Raw genomic sequence first — 26,180 nt, forward strand, 5'->3', positions numbered from 1 at the left:
GACAGGGCCTGGTGTACTCCTAAAATTTGGGAAGCATCTGGAGGACGTGGAATCTCCTCGGGACAAAAGACACAGAGCTCCTGGAGCAGGTGCAGGGGAGGGAGGGAGGCTCGGGTGGGACCCAGCTGTCCCTGGACCCCTGCCCTGGGGTCTGTGAGCTTTGGGGTGGGACAGTGAAGATGAGGGGAGTGGGCTCTGCCCCTCTCTGGGCCCTGTTTCTGGTTTTGGGTTTTCTCCTGGTGCAGTGACAAAGGTCCAGGAGGTGAACAGAGCTGTGCTCAGGACATTGTGGAAGGTCCAGGTCTGTGCTCAGACAGGAGCTCAGAATGTGGGCAAACTGCTGTCTATGTTTAGGGGTCAAGTCCAGGCTATTTTATTTTAATTTATTTTATTTTATTATTTTATTTTATTATTTTATTTTATTTTATTATTTTATTTTATTATTTTATTTTATTTTATTTTATTATTTTATTTTATTTTATTTTAATTTATTTATTTTACTTTTAAAAATTTTATTTTATTTTATTTTATTATTTATTTATTTTACTTTTATTTTATTTTTTTCTTTATTTTATTTTATTTTATTTTAATTTTTTTCTCTTAGCTTGGCCCATCCCAACTCCTGTTTTTCCAAGTCAGTCCTGAGCTCTGGGCTCACTCCTAGGCTGCCTTCTGGGGTTTTTTCAGGCACTTTTCCCCTTGAGTTCACTGTGGTTTGCTCCTGGGAAAAGGCTTTTTTGTGGAACAAGCAGGGGGGAGCAGTGAAGTGCAAGTGAAAAAGATAATGAGAAAAAGGAAAATTTTACCCAACTTTTTATTTTGCAGTGGAATCCCTCGAAATGAGCTCAGACTGTGGGCAAACTGCTCACCTGGAGTGGTTCATGTCTGTGTTTAGGGGTCAGGTCTAGGCTGGTTTATTTTATTTTATTTTATGTTATTTTATTTTAGCTCAGAATGTGGACAAACTGCTCACCTGGAGTGGTTAATATCTGTGCTTAGGGGTCAGGTCTAGGCTGTTGGGGAGAATAATCAACAAAATCATTCTGTGGAGATGTGATAATTCAGCTCTAACCATGAGGCCAATTCTGGCTCAGAGAGCAAAGCCTTAAACATAAAAATTCCATCAGTTTAACCTTCCCTTCACTGTGACAAACACACACAGGAGGACGGCAGAAAAATGGGAAGATTTGTTGTAATTTGAGAGATATTTTGTTCCCCAAAATATTTTTTTATTGTCCAAACCCTGTGAAACTCTGACACCCAAAGAGTCAAATAAAGGCAGGAAAACGAGCTCTGAGCAGCAATTATCCCAAATCAAGGGACAAATTACTATCCCCTATTAACGAAAGTAATTTGAATTATTGATTAAAACATAAGCCACAAACCTTTGCATATTTACCCTGTCTGTTGTGTTTGTGATCCCCAGGTCTATTATAAAGTTATTAAAGAGATTGAGCCGGGGGAAGAGCTCCTGGTGTGCCTGAAGGAAGGAGGTTATTCCCTGGGGAACATGGCACCCAGCATGGAAGGTAAGGCTCCCCGGGAGCTCCTGCTCCTCTCTGCACCCTCAGCCAGGACAGGGCTGGGACAAAACCGGACAAAACCTCAGCCAGGACCTGCCCCTTCTGTCCCTGAATGGATTTTGTGCTCATCTTCACTCTTTTCCTGGTGGGAGAGGCTCAGTCCACAACACCGAGTTTTTATCAGCCTCATTTCCTTCTCCTTGTGGGTTTGGGTATGATCAGAGGTCCTTTTCCATTTATCAGCTTCATTTCCCTCTCTTTGTGGGTTTGGGTACGATCAGAGGTGCCTTTTCCATTTATCAGCTTCATTTTCTTCTCTTTGTGGGTTTGGGTATGATCAGAGGAGCCTTTTCCATGTATCAGCCTCATTTCCCTCTCTTTGTGGGTTTGGGTACGATCAGAGGAGCCTTTTCCATCCCCAGGTGCTTTTGGGTATAATAAAAATGGCCAAACCATCCCAAGGATGGAAAACATCCCTCTTGGTGAGGGATTTCCATCCTTGGGAAAACATCTGTCTGCCCCTGAATGGATTTTGTGCTCATCTTCACTCTTTTCCTGGCGAGAGAGGCTCAGTCCACAACACCGAGTTTTTATCAGCCTCATTTCCCTCTCCTTGTGGGTTTGGGTATGATCAGAGGTGCCTTTTCCATTTATCAGCCTCATTTTGTTCTCTTTGTGGGTTTGGGTATGATCAGAGGAGCCTTTTCCATTTATCAGCCTCATTTTGTTCTCTTTGTGGGTTTGGGTATGATCAGAGGAGCCTTTTCCATCCCGAGGTGCCTTGGGGTGTAATAAAAATGGCCAAACCATCCCAAGGATGGAAAACATCCCTCTTGGTGAACATCAGCCTGCAGAGATTTGGGGAATCTGGAAAAGAGGGGTCCAGGCAGGGGGTGGAAGAGTGATCACTAAAATTATTATTGCTGGAATAAAGACACCTCATCTTTCTCTGCAGCAGCTGTGAGCAGGCTGCAGGACACACACATGGAGTGTTCTGGAAATCTAAGAGTGCTCCCAGCGCTGGTTTTCCTCTCTCAGGATGCTTTTTTCCACATTCATCCAGGATTCTGACACTGCAGATGCCGTGCAAGGAGGCGACCTCTGAGGAAAACTGGGAAGGATGTGCCCAGCATCATTAGTCCATGAGTGATTTCTACAAATAATTTCTATGAACACTGGTAAATTCTCATTTACCAGGTGTTTTTAAACTAGTAGCTGGAAATAATGCTCTATAAAATTAATTTATGAAATTGGAGTTCTCTCAGTGCACCCCACAATCCTTTTTTTTATTTTTTTTACCTATACATAAGTATAATTTCTGATGCAAATTTGCAGTAAAATCCTGCACAATCAGTTTCCAATATTTCAGGAAAATGGGATAGTTTGGGGATTTGTGCTGCTGGAAGTTCATTTGCTGAAGGGCTGGGGGTGAAGTGTGATATTTGCTGCCTCACTCATATCCAGTTTGGAACTATTTTTTCACTGCTCACCCCCCCAAAAAAAAAGTTAATAATTTTCTCAAGACTAACACACAGAGATGAATAATTTCTATAATTTCTGCACCTTTCTTTTTTTTTTTTTTTTTTTTTTTTGATGTCAAGGAGAAATCTGAATGAAAACTCACCGCTGTTCTGCATTTCAGTTTCTAGCAGGCTTTTATGTGAACAAGCAAAAAGTGCTCCTTGTTTTCCATCTCTGTCATTATGGAACATTTATCTGGATCTTCCTGGTAACGGTGTCTAGTGCTTTTGCTGCATAATTGCTGTCAAATTATGCCAGGCCAACATTAAATATTTGACTCCTGAACACTTTTTACTTTCAGGAGGGCGATCTTCCTGCTGCCTCGCACCCCCAGCTCACTTTGGAATTAACAGGAGAGAAAATGCAAAATTGTTCCACACAAAGATAATTATCATAAAAATCTTTCCTCCCAACCCCAGCCAAACACAGCAGACCCCTTATCACTGCAGGAATTTTGAGTAGGGCACTTGAACTCCTTTGAGATTCGAGTCTGGTAGATTAGCATGTAGATGCCACATAATTGTGTTCCCCTTGGTTTCTCTGAAAGCTATTAGGCACTGATTTATTTTTCTGTTACATTCCTGCTTTGTCCTGAGTGTTACTGATGGAACTTCAGATAGGCACATACAACCACAGATTTGACAAACACGACACACAGAACAGGCAGTAATTTCGGTTTGACTGGGGCTGCTCTTTTCTTTGCAGCCCCTTCTCCCTGTCACACAGTTCCCTTTGTGAAGGGCAGTATTTTTTGTAAAAAAAAAAAAGGGGGAAACTTTAATGAGAACGTGCTTTGAAGGGTGACCTTTTTATTTTTTGGTACTCTACAGGCAGGGAAAAAAAAGGAACAGTTGAACGAACCTGGAGCCTACAAAGTGGGTGTGAGATACAGACACAGAATCCCAGGTCTCAGCTCAGCCCTGAGCTGGTTTAGGTTTCAGTTTTGCAGGGCATGGTTGGGTCCTAAGCCAGGTTCAGGTCCTTCTCCTGCAGGGTGTTTGTTGAGGAGTCTGGTTTGGGATTTGTGGGAATGCCAGAGGAATGGGGCTGGAGATGGAGCAGTTTTCATGGAATGATTTGGGCTGGAAGGGAGCTGAAGGATGATTTTATCCCAGCCCCTGCCCTGGCAGGGACACCTCCCGCTGTCCCAGGCTGCTCCAGTCCCCTCCAGCCTGGCCCTGGGCACTGCCAGGGATCCAGGGGCAGCCACGGCTGCTCTCCCAGGGCCTCCCCACCCTCAGCTGCTCTCCCACCTGCTCTGGTTTTCCTCTCTTTACCCTGAGCATCAAAACAGGATTTACAACCAGTGGCAGCATGAAGAACGCGTGGCTACAAGGCTTTTAATCATATTTTTGTCTGCTCTCTAAGCCTCCTTTCAATGCAAGTTTCTTTTTCCAAACCCAGATACTCTGAAGCACAGGAACTGCTTTTCCTCTCCTCCATCTTTTTCCACCTGTGGAAAAGCTGCTGTGTGTGATGTTCTCTCATGGATTCTGTGTGATTTGGGTGAGATATGGCAAAGGACCAGGAGAATGAGAAGCTGAATTTCTTTTCTAAAATATTCTTGAGGCAATTAAGATATTTCACCTCTTTCCCTGCTCTGTAAGCTCACAGAAAGGACAAAAAATGTGTCATTGTCATTGGTAAGAGCAGGGAAGGGGAGGGAGTTATCCAGCTTCAGCCAGGTATGGAGGAAATTACCCTCCATGGCTGCTTTTCCAAACCCAGAGAGGATTTCTGCTTCCTACAGGAGAGTTTGGGTGAAATAACCTGCAATTAATCATGTAAATCTCAAACTGGAGCAGGGGAGAATTCCACATGGATTTGTGGAAAGAATTTTGTTGCATTTTCTCTGAAGTCAAAAGAAAGGAAAGGGGAAAAAAAAAAATCCTGTTTCCTCCATTCCAAGTGTTTTCAGGTCTGGGGATTTGCCAGGTGGAGCTTGAGGGACACTGGGAGTTTGGTAGGGCCTTGTTAAGAGGTGAAGGGACCTGGGGCTTCCCAGCCTGGAGGATTTCAGTCACTGCTCCAAAAATTCCTTCCTGGTGAAGCCACTGCTGCACTTACAAGAGAGCAAAGAGGGGAAATGTTGGCTCTGAGGTGGAGAAACACCTCACCAGAGAAGTTCCATGTCCCTGGAGTTTGACGCTACACTTTTTTCTTCTTTTCACTCGTAAAAAGCAGTTTGGATTATTTTAATGGTAGTCTCTCCACTCTGCTGTCATTGGTGTCCTGATTTCCAGGTTTCCCTCCCCAGGGACATGAAACACATGAGATACACGTTGGTTCCTGCTCTACAAAATGCAGGAAAGGGAGAATTTCTCTGAGGAGCAGAGCAGGGCCTGACCCACCCCATGGTGAGGCTGCTGCCAGCAACCTCAGAGCGTATAAACCCTCAAAATGAGCAAAACTGGGGATTTTCTTTCCTCAGGTCTTCTTTTTTAGTCAAAATCCCTTTGTTGACTGGCTGGACTTTATTTCTTTTTGCACCCCTCTGTTGTGATCTCCTGCAGCCTTGTGGGATCATCCATGTGGGTATGGGTGGCTCTGGCAGCCCTGGGCAGGCTGCTGGGATGCTAAAACCTCTGCCAAACCCCCAGAATCAGAGCTCCTTAGTTCTGCAAGAGTAAAGTTCTGTGTCAAGTTCTATTATTCAGGAAAAAAATCAATCAGTACTGAGAGATGTTTCTCCACATCACCCTATGTACAAAACCCAATCTTTTTCGTGCAATGGCACTTCTGAAGTTCCACCTACATTTAATTCTGCTTCTCTCCAATTACCACAGGGGATATTTTTCATTTGCCAGTCATTCCATCAAATATTTGAGGGTGGCTCAGCCCCCTGGCTCACACAGGCTGTGAGTTTTGGTGATACTTTCTTTTTCGGGGGGGTTTGAATTTCCCCGTGTCAGTATTTTCCGTGTAGGTGTGCAGAGGGTGCAGAGGAGGGTGCAGAGGGTTTCCTCTGCCCACATCACTGCTGCAGCAGCCTCTGGGACCTTGCCTTGCTCAGTTTTAAGCTCAGGTTTAAGCAGAGAAAAGGGAGATGGGAGGTGAGTACCCAGGTAGGAGCACAGAGGTCTCTGGGTGTGACACTGCCCGTGGTTCCACTCCTGTCACACTCATAGCAAAAATAACCCTGATTTATATAAAACACCATTCCAGGCCTTAAAGCTCAGCCTATTTGCTCAATTTTAAACTCAGGTTTTAGCAGAGAAAAGGGAGATGGGAGGTGAGTACCCAGGTGGCAGCACGGAGGTCTCTGGGTGTGACACTGCCCGTGGTTCCACTCCTGTCACACTCATAGCAAAAATAACCCTGATTATATAAAACACCATTCCAGGCCTTAAAGCTCAGCCTAAGTGCTTGCAGTTGTGCAAAATTTGGTGTAAGCAAGTGCAAGGGGGGACTTTGAAGCAAAGGGGTTGAAGATTTTACCCCAGGAACATGAGCATGGCCACATCCCACGCCAGCATCCCCTCCCTGGGATGGATCAGCTCCACCTCAGCATCACCTTTGGCTGCAGCTCTCAGAATATTCCCACTCCTCCCTCAGAGATAATGCATCACCACAGGCTGCTCCTTCTGGGAGTGCAGCTGTCAGAAAAAGAGAACCTCGGAGCCTGGAGGAAGAGGGTAGGGGAGGACAGGGAAACGTGGCTCCAGTGACTCACAGGGGGCTGGAAAGCTTCTGTTCTAGGGTGGAGAAACCCAGAGCTATCCCGACTCCCTCACAGAGCTTGTTCTCCTGGAAAATTTACAGCTCTGAGCTGATTGTTTGGCTTGGCACCATGGTCAGGATGCTGCCTTGTAAACTTAATAATAGCTGCCCTCTTTTTAATTTGTTTGACCTTGACTACAGTAATTTATTATGTGCATTAGTACTTTTATAAAAAAAAAAATAAATAAAGGGAAAAAAAAAAAAAAAAGCAAAGAGCACAGCAACAAAGCCTTTGGCTCCCTGCTCCTCCTTCCATGGTGCTCTGGGCTGGGACTCCTCGGGCTGATGGAGCCCTGAGCTCCTGCAGTGGAAAATTGAGAGGAGAACATTAGACAGGCAATTTCTTAGAAAGAAGCTTCTCCAGGTTTGTGCTGTGGCAGTTTGCTTTTCTCACTATCTGTGTTTATATGAGCCTGGCTTGTTCCTTTTTCCCTGGCAGCCCCTTCTGAGGAAAACTCATCCATAATTTCAAACTCCCTCCTTGCAGACAAGCGCAGTGCCCCGGAACGAGCCCAGAATTTTGTGTGTCTCCCAATCCCTGCAGGTCTCTCCATCCCAGCAGAGGCCAAGACACAAAGAAAACAAGATCTCCTCTGGTTGTGTGATCTGATTTTTTTTTTTTTTTCTTTCTCTTAATGCTTAAAGTGAAAGCAGCTGCTGGCACAGCCTCCCTTGGGTTCTCTCCCCTCTCACTTGCGAATTCTCTCTTTGTTTGTTTGTTTGCTGGACTGGGGGAGCTTGGCTGCTCTCTGGTTGTGTTTCCCAGGGCAGGGCTGACCATGGGCTGCTGTGTGTGTTGCAGAGGAGCCCTCGTTCCGCTGTGAGGACTGCGATGAGCTGTTCCAGTCCAAGCTGGACCTGCGGCGCCACAAGAAGTACGGCTGTGGGGCCGTGGGGGCCCTCTACGAGAGCCTCAGCGACGACATCAAGCAGGAAGGTCTTGGAGATGGACAGGTCTACGAGTGCAAGGACTGTGAGAGGATGTTCCCCAACAAATACAGGTACCCACTGACAGCCAGACCCTCCTCTGGCCTCCCCTCTCCGTCCTGGGCACAGCAGGGTGATGGGAGGTGGGGAGGATTGAAGGGATCAACCTTTCCTTCCTCCACAGAAACCTTTCCTTCCTCTGTAGAAACCTTTCCCTCCTCCATAGAAACCTCTCCTTGCTCCATAGAAACTTTTCCTTTCCCCATAGAAACCTTTCCTTTCCCCATAGAAACCTTTCCTTTCCCCATAGAAACCTTTTCTTTCTCCATAAAAACCTTTCCTTCCTCCATAGAAACCTTTCCTTCTTCCATAGATACCCTTCCCTCCTCCATAGAAACCTCTCTTTGCTCCATAGAAACCTTTCCTTTCCCCATAGGAACCTTTCCTCTTTCCGTAGGAACCTTTCCTCTTTCGATAGAAACCTTTCCTTTCCGCATAGAAACCTTTCCTTTCCCCATGGAAACCTTTCCTTTTCCCATGGAAACCTTTCCTTCCCCCATAAAAACCTTTCCTTCCTCCGTAGAAACCTTTCCTCTTTCCACAGAAACCTTCCCTTTTTCCATAGAAACCTTTCCTTCCTCCATAGGCTTTAGGAATGTTCTTTTTGGGATAAGCTTTTCCTTCCTCTATAGAAACCTTTCCTTGCTCCATAGAAACATTTCCTCTTTCCATAGAAACCTTTCCTCTTTCCACAGAAACCTTCCCTTTTTCCATAGAAACCTTTCCTTCCTCCATAGGCTTTAGGAATGTTCCTTTTGGGATAAACCTTTCCTTCCTCCATAGAAACCTTTCCTTCCTCCATAGCATTTCAGAATCTTCTTTCTGGAATAAACCTTTCCTTTCTCCATAGAATTTTAGAATGTCCTTTTTGGGAGAAACCTTTTCTTTCCCCATAGACACCTTTTCTTTCTTCATGAGCTCTAGGAATGTTCCTTTTGGGATAAACCTGTCATTTCCCCACAGACACCTTTCCTTCCTCCATAGAGCTTCAGAATGGTCCTTTTGGGATCAAGTTTTCCTTCCTCCATAAGCTTTAGGAATGTTCTTTTGGGATCAACCTTTCCTTTCTCCCTAGTAACCTCCCCTTTCCCTACAAGTTTAGGAATGTTCACTTTGGGGCCTCTGTAGCTGTTGGGCAGTGTTTTATTCCACCTCAATTTCACAGACCTGCGCTTTTCGTTGCCCCTTGGTAGAAGCACCCAAAGGTTGTTGGTGGGAAGTTTAAGGGGTTCTTTTCTGAGAGACCTGGGTAGGATCTTTCCACCATCTGTTCTCTTGTTCTGAAGGAAAAAAACCACCAATATTAGTTCATGTCAACATGTGCATGAATGTTAATTTGAATGTTAATTGAATTTAAATTCAATTCTTGGTCATTTGAGATGAGCGGGTTCAAAGAGGTGTCAATGCCCTAAGAACTCCTAATATGGCCACAAGCTCCTATTTGATCTGGCAGGAACAATTGAAAAACTCTATCCCAATCAAAATTTTTACTTTCTTTGTGTCCACCAAATGTTCTTGTGACAGCAATGTGAAAAGGAAAAAGAAGAAGATTGGAAGCTGGATAACTCCAGCTCATTTTTTAATTTAAAACAATTATTCAGTTATTATTATGATCATATGGTAACTGTAAATAAGAATTAAACTTTTCTTTAAAAGAGAAAATATTTAAACTCAGGTTTTAACTTAAAATCTGGGTTTTTTTTGTTTTTTTTTTTTTAAGCAGAATGCTGTATTAAAGCTGCATTTCCTTACTACCACAATCTTGGAGCTCTCTAATTCATTGTCAAAGTGAGACTCAGATAGTTAAATATTAGGAGCCAGATTTAAAAGTTGAGGGTTTTTTTAAATCAATTTAAGATTGTGTTTATTTGCATCCTAAGCCTTGGTAAAAGCCTTTATAAAATTCTATAAAAGCAGAGTTTTCTGTGTTTACCGGAGGCTGAAGTTCTCACATACTCATTTCTTTTGCCTTCTTGGGTGAACAAACCCCGTGCAACACAAAATTTCTTATAAAACTGTGAGAACTGGCAATCCCCTGTCAGGCTCTGCCTGAGCACAGCAAAAACCTCGAGGTTAAAGCCCCTGTTTCACTTCAGTTTAACATTTAAAAACCTGCATTTGTCACTTTGAACTTAATTACATTGATACTTTCAGCTCTTTGATCTGGGTGAGGAAGTGAGGGGGGGAAAAAAAATCTATTTTAAAAGATGCAGAGAAAGGTGAAGGCTGCAGAGCATTCCCTGTGTCTGCATGGAAAAGAGCTTGGAAGCTGTAGAATCTGGGATGGATCCTGGGATTCCTGTGTGGGATCCTCTTAGCCCAGTGTGGTATTTTTAATCCTCACCTCGTGGCTCTGCGTTGGGTACTCTCATTAGAAATAAGAGGCTGCAATTGTCTTCATTTTTTTTTTAACTGACAAGACAAGGAGAACTTCCTTCAAGTGTTTTCAATATTATGGATTTTAGTAAAAATTCCAATTCTTTTATCTATCATTAGGAGCTCTCTCTTCTTTAGCTTCCAGCACTCTCTAATTTTTATGTTAACTAGGAAATAACTAATTTTGATGTTAACTAGGAAATAACCTTTTGAAATGTGTATGTTGTATCCTATATGTACCCTCTGTGTGTTCCTGACTCTTTAGGGGTCTGAGCTGGCACTGTGGCCTTGGGGTTTTTGCCTTTTAGACCCAATATTTTGGGATAAGTAACATGAAGATGATTTTTTTGTTTACAAGGGAAAAGAGAGCAGCATCCTCGTTCAGCCTTTGACATGCTGGTGGATTGGTGGGGTGGGGAGGAAATGTCCACATCAGCCTCTCCCCCATCAATCTGCCAATTTTAAAGTCACTAAAACACAAAATAAACCTGCTCAGAGTGCCTGGATGGTCTTAGAATATTTCAAAGTTAATACAGATGAAATCAAGGATGCCACTGGGGACCTGAAATTGAGCATTTAGCAGCTGACTAAATAAATAAATGTTTTGCTAATCCCAGTAGGTACTTGCCTCTGAACAGCGTATTAGCTTGTCCATATTTGCTCAAAATAAACTCATAAATCACAGTTAACAGGAGCGTATTTTTGGATGTGCATATGAAAATTTTGTGTTACTTTGTGTGTGTGTTAAAAATCTCGTCATTTTAAGAGCAGCATTTCTTGAACAAAATGAATATTGCTGCTTTCAAACCAGTGGGTTGGCAGTTTATGAGGGGCATGCCCATTAATATGAATTATCTATCTGTGCTCCAAGGCAGGAGTTTTGGGTGTTGAGTGAACAAGGCTGACAAGATTCCTGGGATCCTGAACTTGCCAGAAATGCCCAGGGAGTATCTTCCCTGAGCACTGGCAGGATTTTCCATTAGTGCTCAGCTTTAATGTTTCTGTAAAAATACAGCCATGCTTTAAAGTTCTGTAGGAATGGTTTAATATCCATCTGTAGGGGTGTCAGGCAGGAGCAGATTTCATGTAAGCTGTTGGGTTTTATTTAAGAAGTCACAGTAAGAGTAATGTTTGTAACTCCTGTTAACCTGCCCCAAAGGAAGGAAAGGATGCAGATTTCCTTCCCTTGTTTCTCAGGGCTGGCCTGAGATGTGCAGGATTTCTGGTCTGAGATGTGCAGGGTTTATGGCTGAGAGGTACAGGATTCCCAGCCTGAAATGTGCAGGATTTCTGGTCTGAGATGTGCAGAATTCCTGGTCTGAGATATGCAGAATTCCCAGATTGAGATGTGCAGAATTCCCAGACTGAGATGTGCAGGATTTCTGGCTGAGAGGTGCAGGATTTCCAGCCTGAGAGGATCAGGATTCCTGGCCTGGGATGTGCAGGATTTCTGGCCTCAGAGATACAAGATTTAAGGCCTAAGAGATGCAGGATTTAATGTCTGAGAGGTGCAGGGTTTAAGGCCTGAATTGTGCAGGATTTCTGGCTGAGATGTGCAGGATTCCCAACATGAGAGGTGCAAGATTCCTGGTCAGGGAGATGCAGGATTTAATGTCTGAGAGATGCAGGATTCCTGGGCAGGGAGATGCAGGATTCCTGGCCTGAGAGGTGCAGGATTTAAGGTCTGAGAGGTGCAGGATTCCCATCATGAAACATGCAGGATTCCTGGGCAGGGAGGTGCAGGATTTAATGTCTGAGAAGTGCAGGATTCCCAACACGAGAGGTGCAGGATTTAAGGTCTGAGAGGTGCAGGATTCCCATCATGAAAGGTGCAGAATTCCTGGGCAGGGAGGTGCAGGTTTCCCATGGCACAGGGAGGGCACTGGAGCACCAGGTGCCGCCCCTGCCGTGGCCCTGTGCCAGCAGCCACTCAGGATTGCCATCATCCCCCCGTTCTGGAGACTCTGCCAGTTGGCAGAAGGTGAAATTGCTGAGTGAAGTAATCAAAGATGTCTGACATTTAGAAGTGAAACGTGTTTGCACCTTATCATGTTTCCTCCCAACGGTGAGTCCCTGTGTTCTGGGAAGCCGTGGGCCTGCTGCCCATGAAAATGGACACATGAGAGGCCTAGCAGCAGCAAATCTTTTCTTTCTCCAGGAGGATGCCACAAAAAGTGTCCATTTTTCCCTTCAGGGATCTCTAGGGTCATGGCTGGGTTTACTTTCCTTTTCCCCTATGAGAATGGACTCAGGTCCATTTATAAGAAGTAGCATAAAGCACAGCATCATTTTGAGGCAGAACAGGGCATTTTCCACCAATGAAATAAATCTCAAAAACCTCAGATGGTGTTTGGGTGTCACTGCCCGTCTCACAGTCAAGGGGCTGGAAACACAAACCCTGTGGGGAACCACTGAGGGAGGTGGGGTGTTTGGCCTGGAGAAAAAGAGACTCAGAGATGACCTCATCACTCTCTACAACTCCTGAGAAAGGTGCCTGTGCTCAGCTGGGGCTGGGCTCTTTCTCCAGGAACTGACAGAACCAGAGCACACAGCCTCGAGCTGCACCAAGGGAAATATAGGTTAGATATTAGGAAAATGTTTTTCACAGAAAGGGTGAGAAAGTTCTGGAATGGCTGCCCAGGGAGGTGGTGGAGTCCCCATGCCTGGGTGTGTTTAACAAAGCCTGGATGTGGCACTGGGTGCCAGGGTTTAGTTGAGGTGTTGGGGCTGGGTTGGACTTGATGATCTTGAAGGTCTCTCCCAGTCTAGTAATTCTGTGAATTTTATGAGCGGCTCCCTTCCTGCTCTGAGGCATCCAGAAACTGGAAAACCCCCAGGCCCCACAGCTGGTTCTCTGTCACCATCTCTGTCACCTCTCTGGGTCTCAGACCTGCCTCAGTGCCTGCTCTGGGTGCTCTGAAGCTCAGCCTGTGTCTCTTTGCCAGCCTGGAGCAGCACATGGTGATCCACACCGAGGAGAGGGAGTACAAGTGTGACCAGTGCCCCAAGGCTTTCAACTGGAAATCCAACCTGATTCGTCACCAAATGTCTCACGACAGTGGGAAACGGTTTGAATGTGAAAACTGTGTTAAGGTACAGTGAGAACGTGGCCAGCCTGGGGGATGCACCTGGGGGAGGGTGCTGGGATTTGGGGGTGCAGGACACAGTGTCCATGGGGGGATTCACCTGGAGGAGGGTGCTGGGATTTGGGGAAAAGGGCACAGGACACAGATTTCATTAGGGGATTCACCTGGGGGAGGGTGCTGGGATTTGGGGGTGCAGGACAGTGTCCATTAGGGATTCACCTGGGGGAGGGCATTGGGATTTGGGGAAAAGGGTGCAGGACACAGTGTCCATGGGGGGATTCACCTGGGGCTGCAGGACACAGTGTCCATGGGGGGATTCACCTGGAGGAGGGTGCTGGGATATGGGGAAAAGGGTGCAGGACACAGTGTCCATGGGGGGATTCACCTGGGAATATGAGCACTCAAGGAGGTGCCACAGACCTGTCTAACCATGAGCACCCCACACTCAGGGAGGTGCCACAGACCCATCAAACCATGGGCACCACGCACTCAGGACTCAGGGAGGTGCCACAGACCTGTCCAACCATGAGCACCACACACTTGAGGAGGTGCTACAGCCTTGCAAGGCACGAACACTCAAGGAGGTGTCACAGACCTGTCCAATCGTGAGCACCACACACTCAGGACTCAGGGAAGTGCCACAGACATTTCCAACCATGAACACTCAAAGAGGTGCCACAGACTTGTCCAACCATGAGCACCACACACTTGGGGAGATGCCACAGACTTGTCCAACCATGAGCACCACACACCCAAGGAGGTGCCACAGACCTGTCCAACCACGAACACCACACACTCGAGGAGGTGCCACAGACCTTTTCAACCGTGAACACTTGAGGAGGTGCCACAGACTTGTCCAACCATGACACCACACACTCAGGGAGATGCCACAGACCTGTCCAACCATGAGCACCACACACCCGAGGAGGTGCCACAGACCTGTCCAACCACGAGCACCACACACTCAGGGAGGTACCACAGCCTGGCAGGGCATGAACACAGTTCTTTCATAACCTGTTCTCCCCTATCCACCCCGCGCTCGTCAACCCACGAGCAGCACCGCAAAAAACCCCTAACAAAACCAGTTTTCCTCACGCAGGCTCTTCCTTCTCCTGGCGCTTTTCCCCCCCTCCTGAAGGCGTCTTTCCCCCGCAGGTGTTTACGGACCCCAGCAACCTCCAGCGGCACATCCGCTCGCAGCACGTGGGCGCGCGGGCCCACGCCTGCCCCGACTGCGGCAAGACCTTCGCCACCTCCTCGGGCCTCAAGCAGCACAAGCACATCCACAGCACTGTCAAACCTTTCATATGTAAGTTGTCACGGCCATCACCAGCCTGTAATTGCAGGGATCCTGCAGGGGCCCCCCAGCCCTCCCATCCCCGGCCGCTGTAATTTTATAGCTCAGAGCACAAGATGAATTTTTTTCTTTCTTTTTTTTTTCTTTTTTTTTTTTGCATGCTCCCCTGTTTTTTCAGTAAACATTCGTGGCAGTTTTTGACTTTCTTGACAAGTTAAAAGCTGAGTCTCTCAGCGGTCACAGCGATGCCATTTTCTCATATCTTTTCTTTCTCTCGTCTTTTTCTTTTTTTTTTTTTTGCCTTAATCGCTTTCGAATGTTCCTGTTGGTGACATAAATAAATAGCTGGCACAGCCTGATCGAAATGTTTTACAGGGGTGCCTCAAATCCTGGAGCCGTTGTAAAGAGCTTGGAATAATCACAGAGATGAGAAGGTGTTTTTTTTCCAAAAAGAAAGTTTTTTCTTCTTTATTTACTGCATGTTTCATCTAGATAATGCTGGGAGCCAAATAAACAGCAGATGAACTGTGTCCTCAGCGCTCTCTTTGGTGGGATATTTCCAGAAGGGCATTTCCCCTGGAGAGCCACCCATCTCAGTCCTTGTCATTCCCAGGGCTGTATATTTTTTTAATTGACACAGCACCCACTGGGTCTGGATAACTGTGCAGGGAGGTGGATGGTGTCACAACAAAGCTCCAGGAACTTTAGGGATCACTTCCTGACACTTCAGAACATGTTGCTCAGGCACGGGCCGGGATCTGGGTTTGATTCCAGGCTTTGATGTTATGGTAGGGAAGCCACTGAACCCACTCCTGCCTTTTTTCCCCCTGTTGGAATAATGGGAACAGCATGGAGAAATATCCTGGGAGACTCATTTCATTAATGTCCCGAGGTAATCAGTGTCCTGAGATAATCAGCTGGGTGTCAGCAGAGGAAGAAGAAACGCTCCTCTCGCTTGTTTTGCTGCAATCTTTCACTGGGCACATGAAAGGGATAATTTGACTCCCAGGATTGCTGCAGGGAGATGAGGGATTTTTCCTCATAATCTCCTCACTCTCACCTCATCAGAATTAGGGAGTTGTCAGAGCAAATCAGAGCGTGGAGCAACTGCAGAGGGATCCTGCCTGGACAGATGTTGTCAGGTTGTTTTGTCCATCAATGTGGAATCCATTAACAGCTTCAAATCCACAGGCAGGATTCACCAGGAAGTTGGTTCTTGGTTTTTTCCCAGTTCAGTGGAAGAAAAGGGGTCTATGTGTGTTTGTGTTTAATTTTTTTACAAAATTTGGCTTTCAAAAGACCCCAAACCTGTAACTTTCTAACTGCAGAAATCAGGAGGGCAAGAGAGGCTATTCCACATGGAGTTACTAAATCATCAGATAACTGGAGATTTAACAGAAATTTTCCAGTTTTCCTTATTTTGGAAGGCTGATGTGAGCTCTCAGGGCTCTAGCACGTCTCTTTAGGGAATTTTGTGCAGTATTTATATATCTAGCAAAAACTCCTGGGGTGAAAAATGGAAGAATTCTGGAATCATAGGATGGTTACAGTTGGAAAAGCCCTCTGAGATCATCAAGTCCAACCCTTAACCAGCACTGCTGTGTTCATCACCAAACCACATTCCTAAGAGCCACATCCACAGGTTTTTGAGCAATTCCAGGGATGGTGATTACTGATTCCCTTGGGAAAAAAAAAAAAAAAAACAAAACAGAGATTGTTGTATTTAAGAGACAATCATGGAAATAAAATTCAGTAGTGCTGAATTTTCATGGAAAATAAATTCAGTAGTGCTTCTTTTAAGAGCTCTGTTGGGAATTTTTTTAAGAAAACCTTTTAAAATGGAGTAAAAAAGCCAAATAAACCTTTTCTTTGCAAGTCTAAGGTAGCTGAAATAATACAAAAGCCATAAAACTCTGTGTATGCACTAAGAGCAATTCAGGAGACCTGATCCAAGATCTTAAAGTTATTAGGATTGGCTCAATAATAATCCAAATAATCCAAAAATTAGGATTGGCTCAAACATCCAAACCCTTGTGATGACTTTCTTGTCCTGTTTGTGTTTCCCTGCAGCTCTGGGCTGTGTCAGGGCCAAACAATTAAATACTCTGGGGACAAGACAGCCTGAATTTACAGTGCAGTCAGAAAGCAGAGCCTTCAGCGACACTCCTTTGGATTTTGGGGTGCTCATCTGAACTGAAACGTCAAATTCATTGAATTTTATCCACCTCTGCTTTGAATTTCAATTGGAATTTATTATATTATTGTATTTTCAGAGCTGCTAGTGAAATACTCTCCCACCAGTCGTTCGATATTTGAGCACTGAAGTAAATCCTAAAGATTTAGGAAACGTTTAGGAGAAAATACAGGGGACAAGCATGCTCACATGCACCTACCAGTAAAGCTGGGAGGAAGGAAGGAGCACTGAGCAGTCCCTGAGCTGGAGTGTCAGAACTTGTATTCATGTCCTTGCCTGTCCAAGCCCAAACAATGTCCTTCCCCTGCTTTGTCTCAGTTTCCCTGCTCACAAAAGGGTGATAACAGCAGCTCCCCGGGGGAAGGAGTGTGCTAACTCACCACCACATTTATTCCCATGTTGAAAGAGGCACCAGATAATAAAAAGTCGCCGTGTTTTGATGTGTATAGAAAAGTTTGGGGTGGGATTTCTGTCTCGCTTTGCCCTGTTTCTTCCGCAGCAGCAAGTCTGGAGGTGAAAAGGGGTCATAAAAATCCATGTTTTGAAAGCTTGGTATTTACAGGTTGTTAGGGAAAACGCTGATGTGGCTTCAGTTAGTGGGGCAGAGGTGTTGGGCTGATTTAAAGGATTAAAAAGAGAGATCCCATTCCTGGCAGAAGCCAGGCCTGGCTGGCAGGGGATTTATAGAGCATCCCCCTGCAGGGGTTATGTACCACTGAGGGCATTAAGGAAGGGCAGGTTTGATTAAATGAGGCAAAGTTCTTCTCCCTCCAGCCCTGAGTGCTTCCTGCCATGCTAGGACTAATGGGAAGCAGATGAGCTGGGATAAATAGATGTTGTCATTAAAAGTGTATGATTAGGGCAAAGGTGTTCTGAGGGGACTGGAGCATCTTCCCTCTGGATCTGGGCTGGGAGGTTTCTTCAGCCTGGAGAAGGTTGTGTGGAGGTCTCACAACACCTTCCAGGGACAGCAGGGGAGACAGGGAAGATGGAGAGGGACTTTAGTGTGACAGGACAAGGGAGAATGCATCCAAACTGAAATTTGAATTTAACTTGGATATACAGAAGAATTCTTCCCTATGAGGGTGGCAAGGCTCTGGCACAGGCTGTCCAGAGAAGCTGTGGCTGCCCCTGGATCCCTGGAAATGTCCAAGACCAGGCTGGACAGGGCTTGGAGCAACCTGGGAGAGCGGAAGGTGTCCCTGCCCATGGCAGGGGATGGGATGAGATGGGCTTTATGCCCCTCCCAACCAAACCATTCTGTGATTCCATTATAATCTTCCCTGAAAATTCCCCCAAACTTGCAGCAGAGCTAGCACATCGCCTCAGATTTCTGTGGATTGAGAGATTCTCCAGGGTGAGCTTTATCCTAAGGAGAGGTGGTGATGTTCCACTGCTCTTTGGGGTGGGGAGATCCCAGGGATGGAGCAGATGGGGCAGTGTGGGGGCGGGCTGGCGAATCCCACGGCGAATCCCTGATGTATTTTCCTGTTAATTTCATATGGCTTTTGTTGTTGGTTCCTGTTGACGCTTTAGGTGAGGTCTGTCACAAATCCTACACGCAGTTCTCCAACCTGTGCCGCCACAAGCGGATGCACGCGGACTGCCGCACCCAGATCAAGTGCAAGGACTGCGGGCAGATGTTCAGCACTACCTCCTCCCTCAACAAGCACCGGCGCTTCTGCGAGGGCAAGAACCATTACAGCCCCGCCGGCATCTTCGCCCCCGGCCTCCCCCTCACGCCCACCTCCATCATGGACAAATCCAAGCCCTCTCCCAACCTCAACCACGCCAGCCTGGGCTTTAATGAGTATTTCCCGTCCCGCCCGCACCCCGGCGGGCTCCCGTTCTCGCCAGCACCTCCAGCATTCCCTGCCCTCACCCCGGGATTCCCGGGGATTTTTCCACCTTCTCTGTACCCCAGGCCCCCCTTGTTACCGCCCACGCAGCTGCTCAAAAGTCCCCTCAACCACACTCCGGACGCGAAGCTCCCCAGCCCCCTCGGGAACCCGGCGTTGCCCCTGATCTCTGCAGTGAGCAACAGCAACCAGGCTCCTTCAGGGGAGGAGAAATGTGAAAGCAGCCTGGAAAACTCCTACCTGGAGAAGCTAAAAGCCAGGAACAGTGACATGTCCGATGGCAGTGACTTTGAGGATGTCAATACGACCACGGGCACGGATCTGGACACCACGACCGGCACTGGCTCTGACCTGGACAGTGACGCAGAGAGTGACAGGGACAAAACGAAAGACAAGAGCAAACAAATGGAGACCAAGCCAGATTTTGTCAGCAGCTCGGTGTCTGCCAGCTCCACCAACACCACGAGCGAGATCCCTCTCTTCTATTCTCAGCATTCCTTCTTTCCTCCCCCCGAGGAGCACCTGCTGCCCACCACGGGCGCTGCCAATGACTCCATTAAAGCTATCGCCTCCATCGCAGAGAAGTATTTTGGGCCTGGCTTTATGGGCATGCAGGAGAAAAAGATGGGTTCGCTCCCGTATCATTCCATGTTCCCCTTCCAGTTCCTCCCCAATTTCCCCCACTCCCTCTACCCTTTCACGGAGCGGACCCTCAATCACAACTTGCTGGTCAAGGCAGAACCAAAGTCACCCAGGGACCTCCACAAAGTCGGTGGCACCAGCTCGGAGTCCCCCTTCGATCTCACCACGAAGCCAAAAGAGATTAAGCCAATCCTGCCGCCCCCCAAGGTCCTCCCAGCCCCGTCCTCAGGGGAGGAGCAGCCACTGGACCTGAGCATTGGCAACCGCATCCGAGCCAGCCAGAACGGAGGGAGAGAGCCACGGAAAAACCACATTTATGGGGAGAGGAAGCTGATGGCAAGTGAGGTCTTACCTAAGATTTCCCAGTCCCAGCTGCCTCAGCAGCCTTCCCTGCACTACGCTAAGCCATCGCCCTTTTTCATGGACCCCATCTACAGGTATTAACATACCCTGCCTTAAGCCCTTCCCTAACCAGCTCCTTTTCCAGCTGACACCACACCCCGAGGCAGGGGAGGATGCAGGTTGGTTGGGAAGAACAGTTGAGCATCTCCTGTTGTTGTTTGTACTTCTGGACACTTTGAATTTCCTGAATGGAAAGGCCTGAGTAATTGCAAGGAGCCCTCATAATCAGTGTGTAAAGAACACATCCTTATTTTGATAAAGAAGAAACTTGACCTATTTAAGGACTCTCCCACGAGCCATCACTAAGATGGCACTTCTGCTGGAGAAATTCCAGAGGTTTGATTTGATAAGAATGCAGAGTTCAGATTGCCTTGGAGCCCTGGGCTCTCATGGCTTGGGAATGAGTCAGGAGCCCTGGGAGCCTGGAAATGCAGCTCTCCCACTGACTGTCTCGAGGGCCTTTTGTGAGCCAGTTCACCTTTCTTTCTCCCTCCCTCCCTTTTCCTTTCTAATGCCTTTTCTTCGGTTTTTTTCCCGTTCAGAGGAGCTGCTGGTGCAGACCCAACCTGCCGAAACATGTTACTCTTGGAGTAACAAGTACTGTGTAAACACATGGTAGCGTGTTACTACCCAGATCTCTCCCAGATAGATTTCTCACAGATTTATCTTTCTTGGGAGATAACAAGGCCTTTCTGGTGTCACTTGAACAGATGGTTCTGAGGAGGGCCTGATGTGTTACGTCAGAATGAGCTGAACATGGAAGGCGTGTGTAGAGCAGGCAGGGTGAAGTTATCCAAATGTCAGCTCAACTTCCAGAAGGAATCAGTTCAGGAGGAAGCAAAAAGGGAAGACTTTGGCCTCTTGTTGCTTGAGAGCTTTTTATAAAACCTGTTCCCAAAGGAAAACTATTATAACTTTGTGGTGAGGGTAACAGTAAATTTGTGTGTTACCCATCCTGGCATTGCCTTTGGATAAGGTGGACATGGCACGTTTAATTTTAGCAAAGCCCAGTGAAAAGGCATGTCCTGAACTAGTTTGATTTAGACATTAACACATCTAAATTAGCCATTACCATGTCTAAATGCTTCACAGCATCCATCTGGATACGTGTGCTTGTCCTGGAGCACTCCTGGATTCCGTTTGTGGAGGTGAATGCTTTGTCCTTGCATTCCTTGTGCTGAACGCCTGGTGGTCCTTGCTGTGCCCAGCCTGCTGGAAGGTTACTGGCTGTTCCCCTGCAGGATCTGCCTTGTCCCTGGCGCTGGAAAACCTCAGAGCCACCGTGGTGTGAGGGCGGGATGGGCGCTCAGAGGGCTGCGAGCACCACGACAGCCCAGATGTCACCACCGGCCGCTGCCGCAGGGCTGATAACGGTGGGAAAAAGTGATGTCAGTGTCTGGCCAGGCCAAGGAGCTGTCGGCTGGGATGAGGATTAGTGAACCCTCGCTGCTGGCTAAATGAGTGTCTCTGGCTCTGCCAGCTCACGGGGGTGACGTGCCCACACCGTGCCATCTGGGATGGGGACACCTCCCAGCTCTGGAGGTGCCGTGTCCTGCCTGGCACCCACCGTGGCCATCTCCTCCTGGAGAGATCAGGCATGGTGTGAACAGTGTTCGTAAAAAGTACTCCTGGGGAGGGGGGGGGAAAAAAAAATATCAATAAATGGGATAGAAAGGCAAAAGAATCCTTGTAGGGTCCTGCCACCTCTGGGCATTCTCAGCAGGAATGCTGAAATAACACGGCTTGGAAAAGCCGCTGCCAATTAAAACAGCAGCCTCGGGAAAACCGTAAAGGCCCAGAAGACAGATGGAAGTGAAGGATGGGGGCATCGTTTGTTGCATTCCATGGGATGCACATAGTTTTAGTCATGTGTTAAAATAGAAAGTCAGCGGTGGCGTTGCTTGCGAATCAGACTTCTGATGTAATGAGCGAAACAGCCCAGCTTCCAAGTCCCAGCTTGAAAAATATGGAAATATTTTGTTTCTAAACTTCCCTTTATCAGACTCTCTCACATCATTTGGCTCCTTCGTTTTTTTCCTCCCAAAGGCCACTTAAATCCTTGACATTTTCTCCTGGTGATATAATTTAATGCGGCCAGACAGTCTGAAATGGGGGCAGTTTTTAGCTCAGCCCGTGGGGGTGACGTTCTCAGGCACTGGGCTGAAACCTTCGGCTTAATCCTCCAGGCGCTGCGGAATTCGGCTCTGACGGGGCCGTTTGGACCTTGTGTTTCCATTCCTGATGCTGGGAGATGGCAGAGCTGGGGAAATGCTGTCAATTCCCCGGGTTTTACGCACACGGAGCAGGCAGGGCTCTCCCCAGATGGCTCTGCTGGGATCAGGGATGTTCCTTTGTGGAGAGCAAAGCTGGGCTGGTTAGAGGGGCTCAGGGAGTAACTTTTTACTTATTCTTTGGTTTTTCTGGCAACTCAGACCCATAAAAGCACGTACCTTCCAAAGCCCCCTAATTCTGGCTGTGTTTCCAATCCAGCTCTTCTCTTTTCCTCTACCCAAGAAGAATTAAATGCAGATTAAGCACAGTTCGCTGACTGCACTCGGCAGGGCTCTTCTTTAAACTCTTTGGTAATTTGATCCACACACCAATCAGCTGAAATGCAGCAAAAATAATTTGCTCTCAATTTATGCTAGACTAATGTAGTTAAAATCACTCTTACTCTTGGATTTTTGCTGGTTTAGCTGGATGGACTCAATTCCAACCGTTTAAAGATGCAGCTGTGTTTGTTGGAGTTACTTCCTCAACACTTTTTTTTTTTCCTTAGAGAACATCTCTGTCTTTTTTGTGATTCCACACCTCCATTTCCCTGCAAGTAGAATATTTTGTGGAAGCAAAGCCAATATTTTCAAAAATAGGAGCCTTGCTTTAGGGTCATTTCTGCATCTCAGATGCTTAAACATGAAATATTTGAGTGGGCCAAGGTGATATCAGAAGAACTCAGGTTTCTGAGCCACTTCAGAATTCTCCCACCAGTCCCTCACTTTTTAAATCGTTGTTCACATGGGCTTGCCAAAGAAACTCAATGCAAATTGTGTCTCAGCTGTGAGGGAGGAAACAAATATGAAACACCTAATGATTTCAGCACGCTTGGGGCTGCAGAGTCTGGCCCAGTGTTAACTCTTCAGATAAATGCAAACTCTCAAAGACATTTTTTTTTTCCATGCGGGGGCTGCCTGCTGTGTACCCTAGAGCTTCTCCTGCTCAGACAGTTTTGCTCTAAATGCAAGGTTTTCCATGACCTTTCACAACAGCAGAGGTTTACAAACCACTGCAGCAGAGCAGGAGCAAAATTTTTTCTTAGTCATCAGCCTGAAGGCTAAAAAAATTACTGCCCAAAGGAGGGGATTGGTGTTCATGTTATTTCCAGCGCTTTCTGCCCTCTGCACACAATTGCGGGGCAATTGTGCATCAGAATCTGTAGTGTCCAGGAGAAGGGGGTGTAAGACATTTGTGTGAGTCAGAGAATAACCCTGTGTGCAATTTCAGCCCAGCGTGGCTGCGTGGGGCTGCCTGTGGGGTATGTAACCCTCTGTGTTGTTGTCCAGCAGGGTGGAGAAGCGGAAGGTGACAGACCCCGTGGGTGCCCTCAAGGAGAAGTACCTGCGACCCTCCCCGCTGCTTTTTCACCCCCAGGTAAAAGCAGTGACGCTGTTGATGGAATGCTGGGGTGGAGCTGCTACACACTGGGATCACTGGGAGCACTGGGAGCACTGGGAGCACTGGGAGCACTGGGAGCACTGGGAGCACTGGGATCAGGCTCCTCCTCACCCTAGGGCCTGACTGGAAACTCCACTGTTCTCCACTAGTTCTTTCCAGATACATTTAATTCCCAGTTTGAGGATGATGGCAGCTGTGCCTTGCTGCTTCCTTTGCATTACCAGAAACCCAGGGATGAGGTCTGGGCAGCTCGTAGGCTCTGCCAAACTCCACAGCCCACAATGCCTGTGTGTTTTGGGAACACCTGGGGATGTCATTTGCAGTGGTAGAAGGTGGAGAAGGACTGCCCAGCCCCAAGGCAGCGGCATTTTTCACCTTCCTGAATTTCCCACACCATGAGGAGAGTGTGGCAGTGCCGGGCAGTGGGTTCAGCTATCCCCATCCCTCCTGCTGTGCCCAGGCTGGGATCCCAGCTCCCTGCTCCTCATTGTGCTCTCCTTTATATTCACAAGCATTGTTCTCCCCTGATAATGTTTCCCACCTTAGATAAATAACCTGCAGGTTTGTGAAATCTGGGTCCTGGTTGCTTTCACAGCTAAACTTAGTTCCCGCATTGTTTCGCACCAGCCTCAGAGTTTGGTTAATAACTTCCCCCGATTTTTCCTTCATCCAGCCTGGATAATGGTGACAGGCTGGCCAGGAACATCCTGTGTTTGTGTGGCTTAGAATAGTGGGGATATCTGCCTGTAAAGAATCTGATAGCAGGGAGGAGCCAGCGTGGCAAAGCAACCCAAGGAGACGATGAGAAACATTCAGACCCCAAGCAGGAGCAAGCTCTGGGTGGAAGGTTGTTAACATTGTTCCTGAAACCCTGACCACGTCCCCTTCCCATGGCAGTGAAAAGATCTGCAAGGTCTGGTTATCTCTAACTGCTTATCACACAGAATAGCCTCAAATTCACAATCACTCCAGCCCAAAGCTTCCTGATAACTGATTTTTAATAATGATTTTTAATAAGGCGGGCGCTGTGTTCCGATCACTCGATCTGGAGAGGCGCCGTTCCCATGCTGCAGTCAATCAGGTATTTCAGACACAGCAAAGGAACATGAGGCATTTGTTCCAGAATATGGGAGATTTTTGCCACCAGATCCCCTTCCAGTATTATCACAGAATCCCCAGTATTAATATCCTGAGCTGGAAGGATCATCCAGTCCAACCTGTGCCCTGCACAGGACACCCCAACAATCCCACCCTGTGTCTGAGAGCTCTGGCAGCCTTGAGGCCACGACCATTCCCTGGATCCAGCATTGCTAAGAATTCTGGATCCTGGATCTTTTCCTAAGAAATCACATTTTCAGGGTTCCTGCTTCTGCTTTTTTCATTAGGACCAACGTTCCTGTGCCTGGTCAGTCACAGTCACGTTCTACCCAGGCTTTTCTCACTCCAAACATGAGTCTGGTCTCAGCCTTTTTCTCTGTGACTAATCCCCAGCTCTCTCAGAGTGCCCTCACCAGGATGTGATGAAGCCAGAAGATGTGATAAAAGCGTTCAGGAGATGTTTCCTCTCTCAAAATGAATTTCAGGCAGCTCTTGTTTCTTAGCCAGTCGTTGGCAGAATTTCCTTTGCTCCCTGGTAGTTTTCCTACATTGTCTATTCCAAATGAAACTCTGGACAACATAAATAACCAGTGTAACTTTTTGATAACTTAATGGAAAGCCTTTCCTCACCTGTTAAGTTTCTTTTCTTCCCCCTTTCTGTTTTATTATAACCAGGCAGTTGTTCCCTAAATAGCAAAGTGCCTTTGCCGCTGGAGAGGCTGTGGCCAGTGTTTAGAATTTTAAAACCAGCCTACGGCTCTCAAGCCAGCAAATATCTCTGACTAAGTGCCTAAAGAACAGGGCACAACAAAGGAGAGCTCCAGGTACCTTGGTGAAGGGCTGAGAGCTCAGCTCTGAAAGGTCCGGAGAGCTTTTTAACGTGATGGTTTTGTTGCATGACTGGCAGCTGGGGCAGAGCTGGTGCTGTAAATGATCAAGTAACCTTTTCAAGTGGCTGGTGCTAAGTATTACTTACTATTTATCATGGGCTGGGAGCCTCCAGCTAAGGGGCTGTGGATCTATTATCGAGAAATGGGGGTTACTACTCCTCTTTTTTTACAGCTTATGAATGCTTGTCAGCCCTCACAATGTCTTCGGGGGTGATTAAGACAACTTTTTTTTTCATAGCCATATATTTTTAAACAATATCTTGGCTCTCTTACCCCTCTGCCCCCCCCCTTCCCAGTCCTTTTAAAGCCCAGTTTAATAAAGTGTAAACGTGCAAAAGGTCAGCCCTTCCTGTACAATCGAGCATCTCGGGGTGATGTATGGCTTCCTACTGCCTTCCGCTCCTCGCTGCCGCCCCGGCTGCCTCCGCCTGTCCCACTGATGTCAGCGCAGCCAGGAGGCAGCTTTATTGCTGCCTTGTTTGTTTTAGCCCCCTCTTCTGCCCCTGGTATCTCCAAAGTGCTCTCAGGAGTGCACGAAGCTGGATGTCGGAGGAGCCGGCGTCGTCCTCTGAGCCGCGCTGCTCTCTCGGACTTGGATTTCCTGCTACGCTGTAATGAAAGTAAAAGTGCTGTTCTTTAGGCAGGATTTTTGTGCAGATTCATTTTTTCCTTTTTTGCACATAGCCCAGGTCCATTCTTTCCTTTACTGCTTTCTCCTTCTCCTGTATCTCCTGGGTTTTCCCTTTCTCCCTCTTTCTGGCGTGGCGTTGAATCTCGTGTCTGTGAGAACATGGCCAAGTCACACAAACCAAATCTGATCAAGCATCCAGGGACATTCTGCTTGGTGCCCGAGCTCCAGGCCTGCATGCCAGCTGCTCCCACCCCAAAGGGGTGTGTAGGTGTTGTCCCTCCT

At 47.1% G+C, this 26,180-nt stretch overlaps 1 protein-coding gene across 1 annotated transcript in view; it reads left to right on the forward strand.

Annotated features, from left to right (window-relative positions):
* The window catches only part of PRDM16 (PR/SET domain 16), a 308,571-nt gene that overhangs the window by 262,922 nt on the left and 19,469 nt on the right, over positions 1 to 26,180 (forward strand). Inside the window, exons 5-10 of the mRNA XM_036396437.2 lie at positions 1,427 to 1,529; positions 7,567 to 7,765; positions 13,073 to 13,220; positions 14,369 to 14,522; positions 18,241 to 19,642; positions 23,171 to 23,255. Of these exons, the coding sequence (XP_036252330.1) occupies positions 1,427 to 1,529; positions 7,567 to 7,765; positions 13,073 to 13,220; positions 14,369 to 14,522; positions 18,241 to 19,642; positions 23,171 to 23,255 (2,091 nt within the window). The remainder of the gene's footprint in view (positions 1 to 1,426; positions 1,530 to 7,566; positions 7,766 to 13,072; positions 13,221 to 14,368; positions 14,523 to 18,240; positions 19,643 to 23,170; positions 23,256 to 26,180) is intronic.

Source organism: Molothrus ater, chromosome 23 (genome assembly GCF_012460135.2).
Source record: "Molothrus ater isolate BHLD 08-10-18 breed brown headed cowbird chromosome 23, BPBGC_Mater_1.1, whole genome shotgun sequence".
NCBI classification, from domain to species: domain Eukaryota; kingdom Metazoa; phylum Chordata; class Aves; order Passeriformes; family Icteridae; genus Molothrus; species Molothrus ater.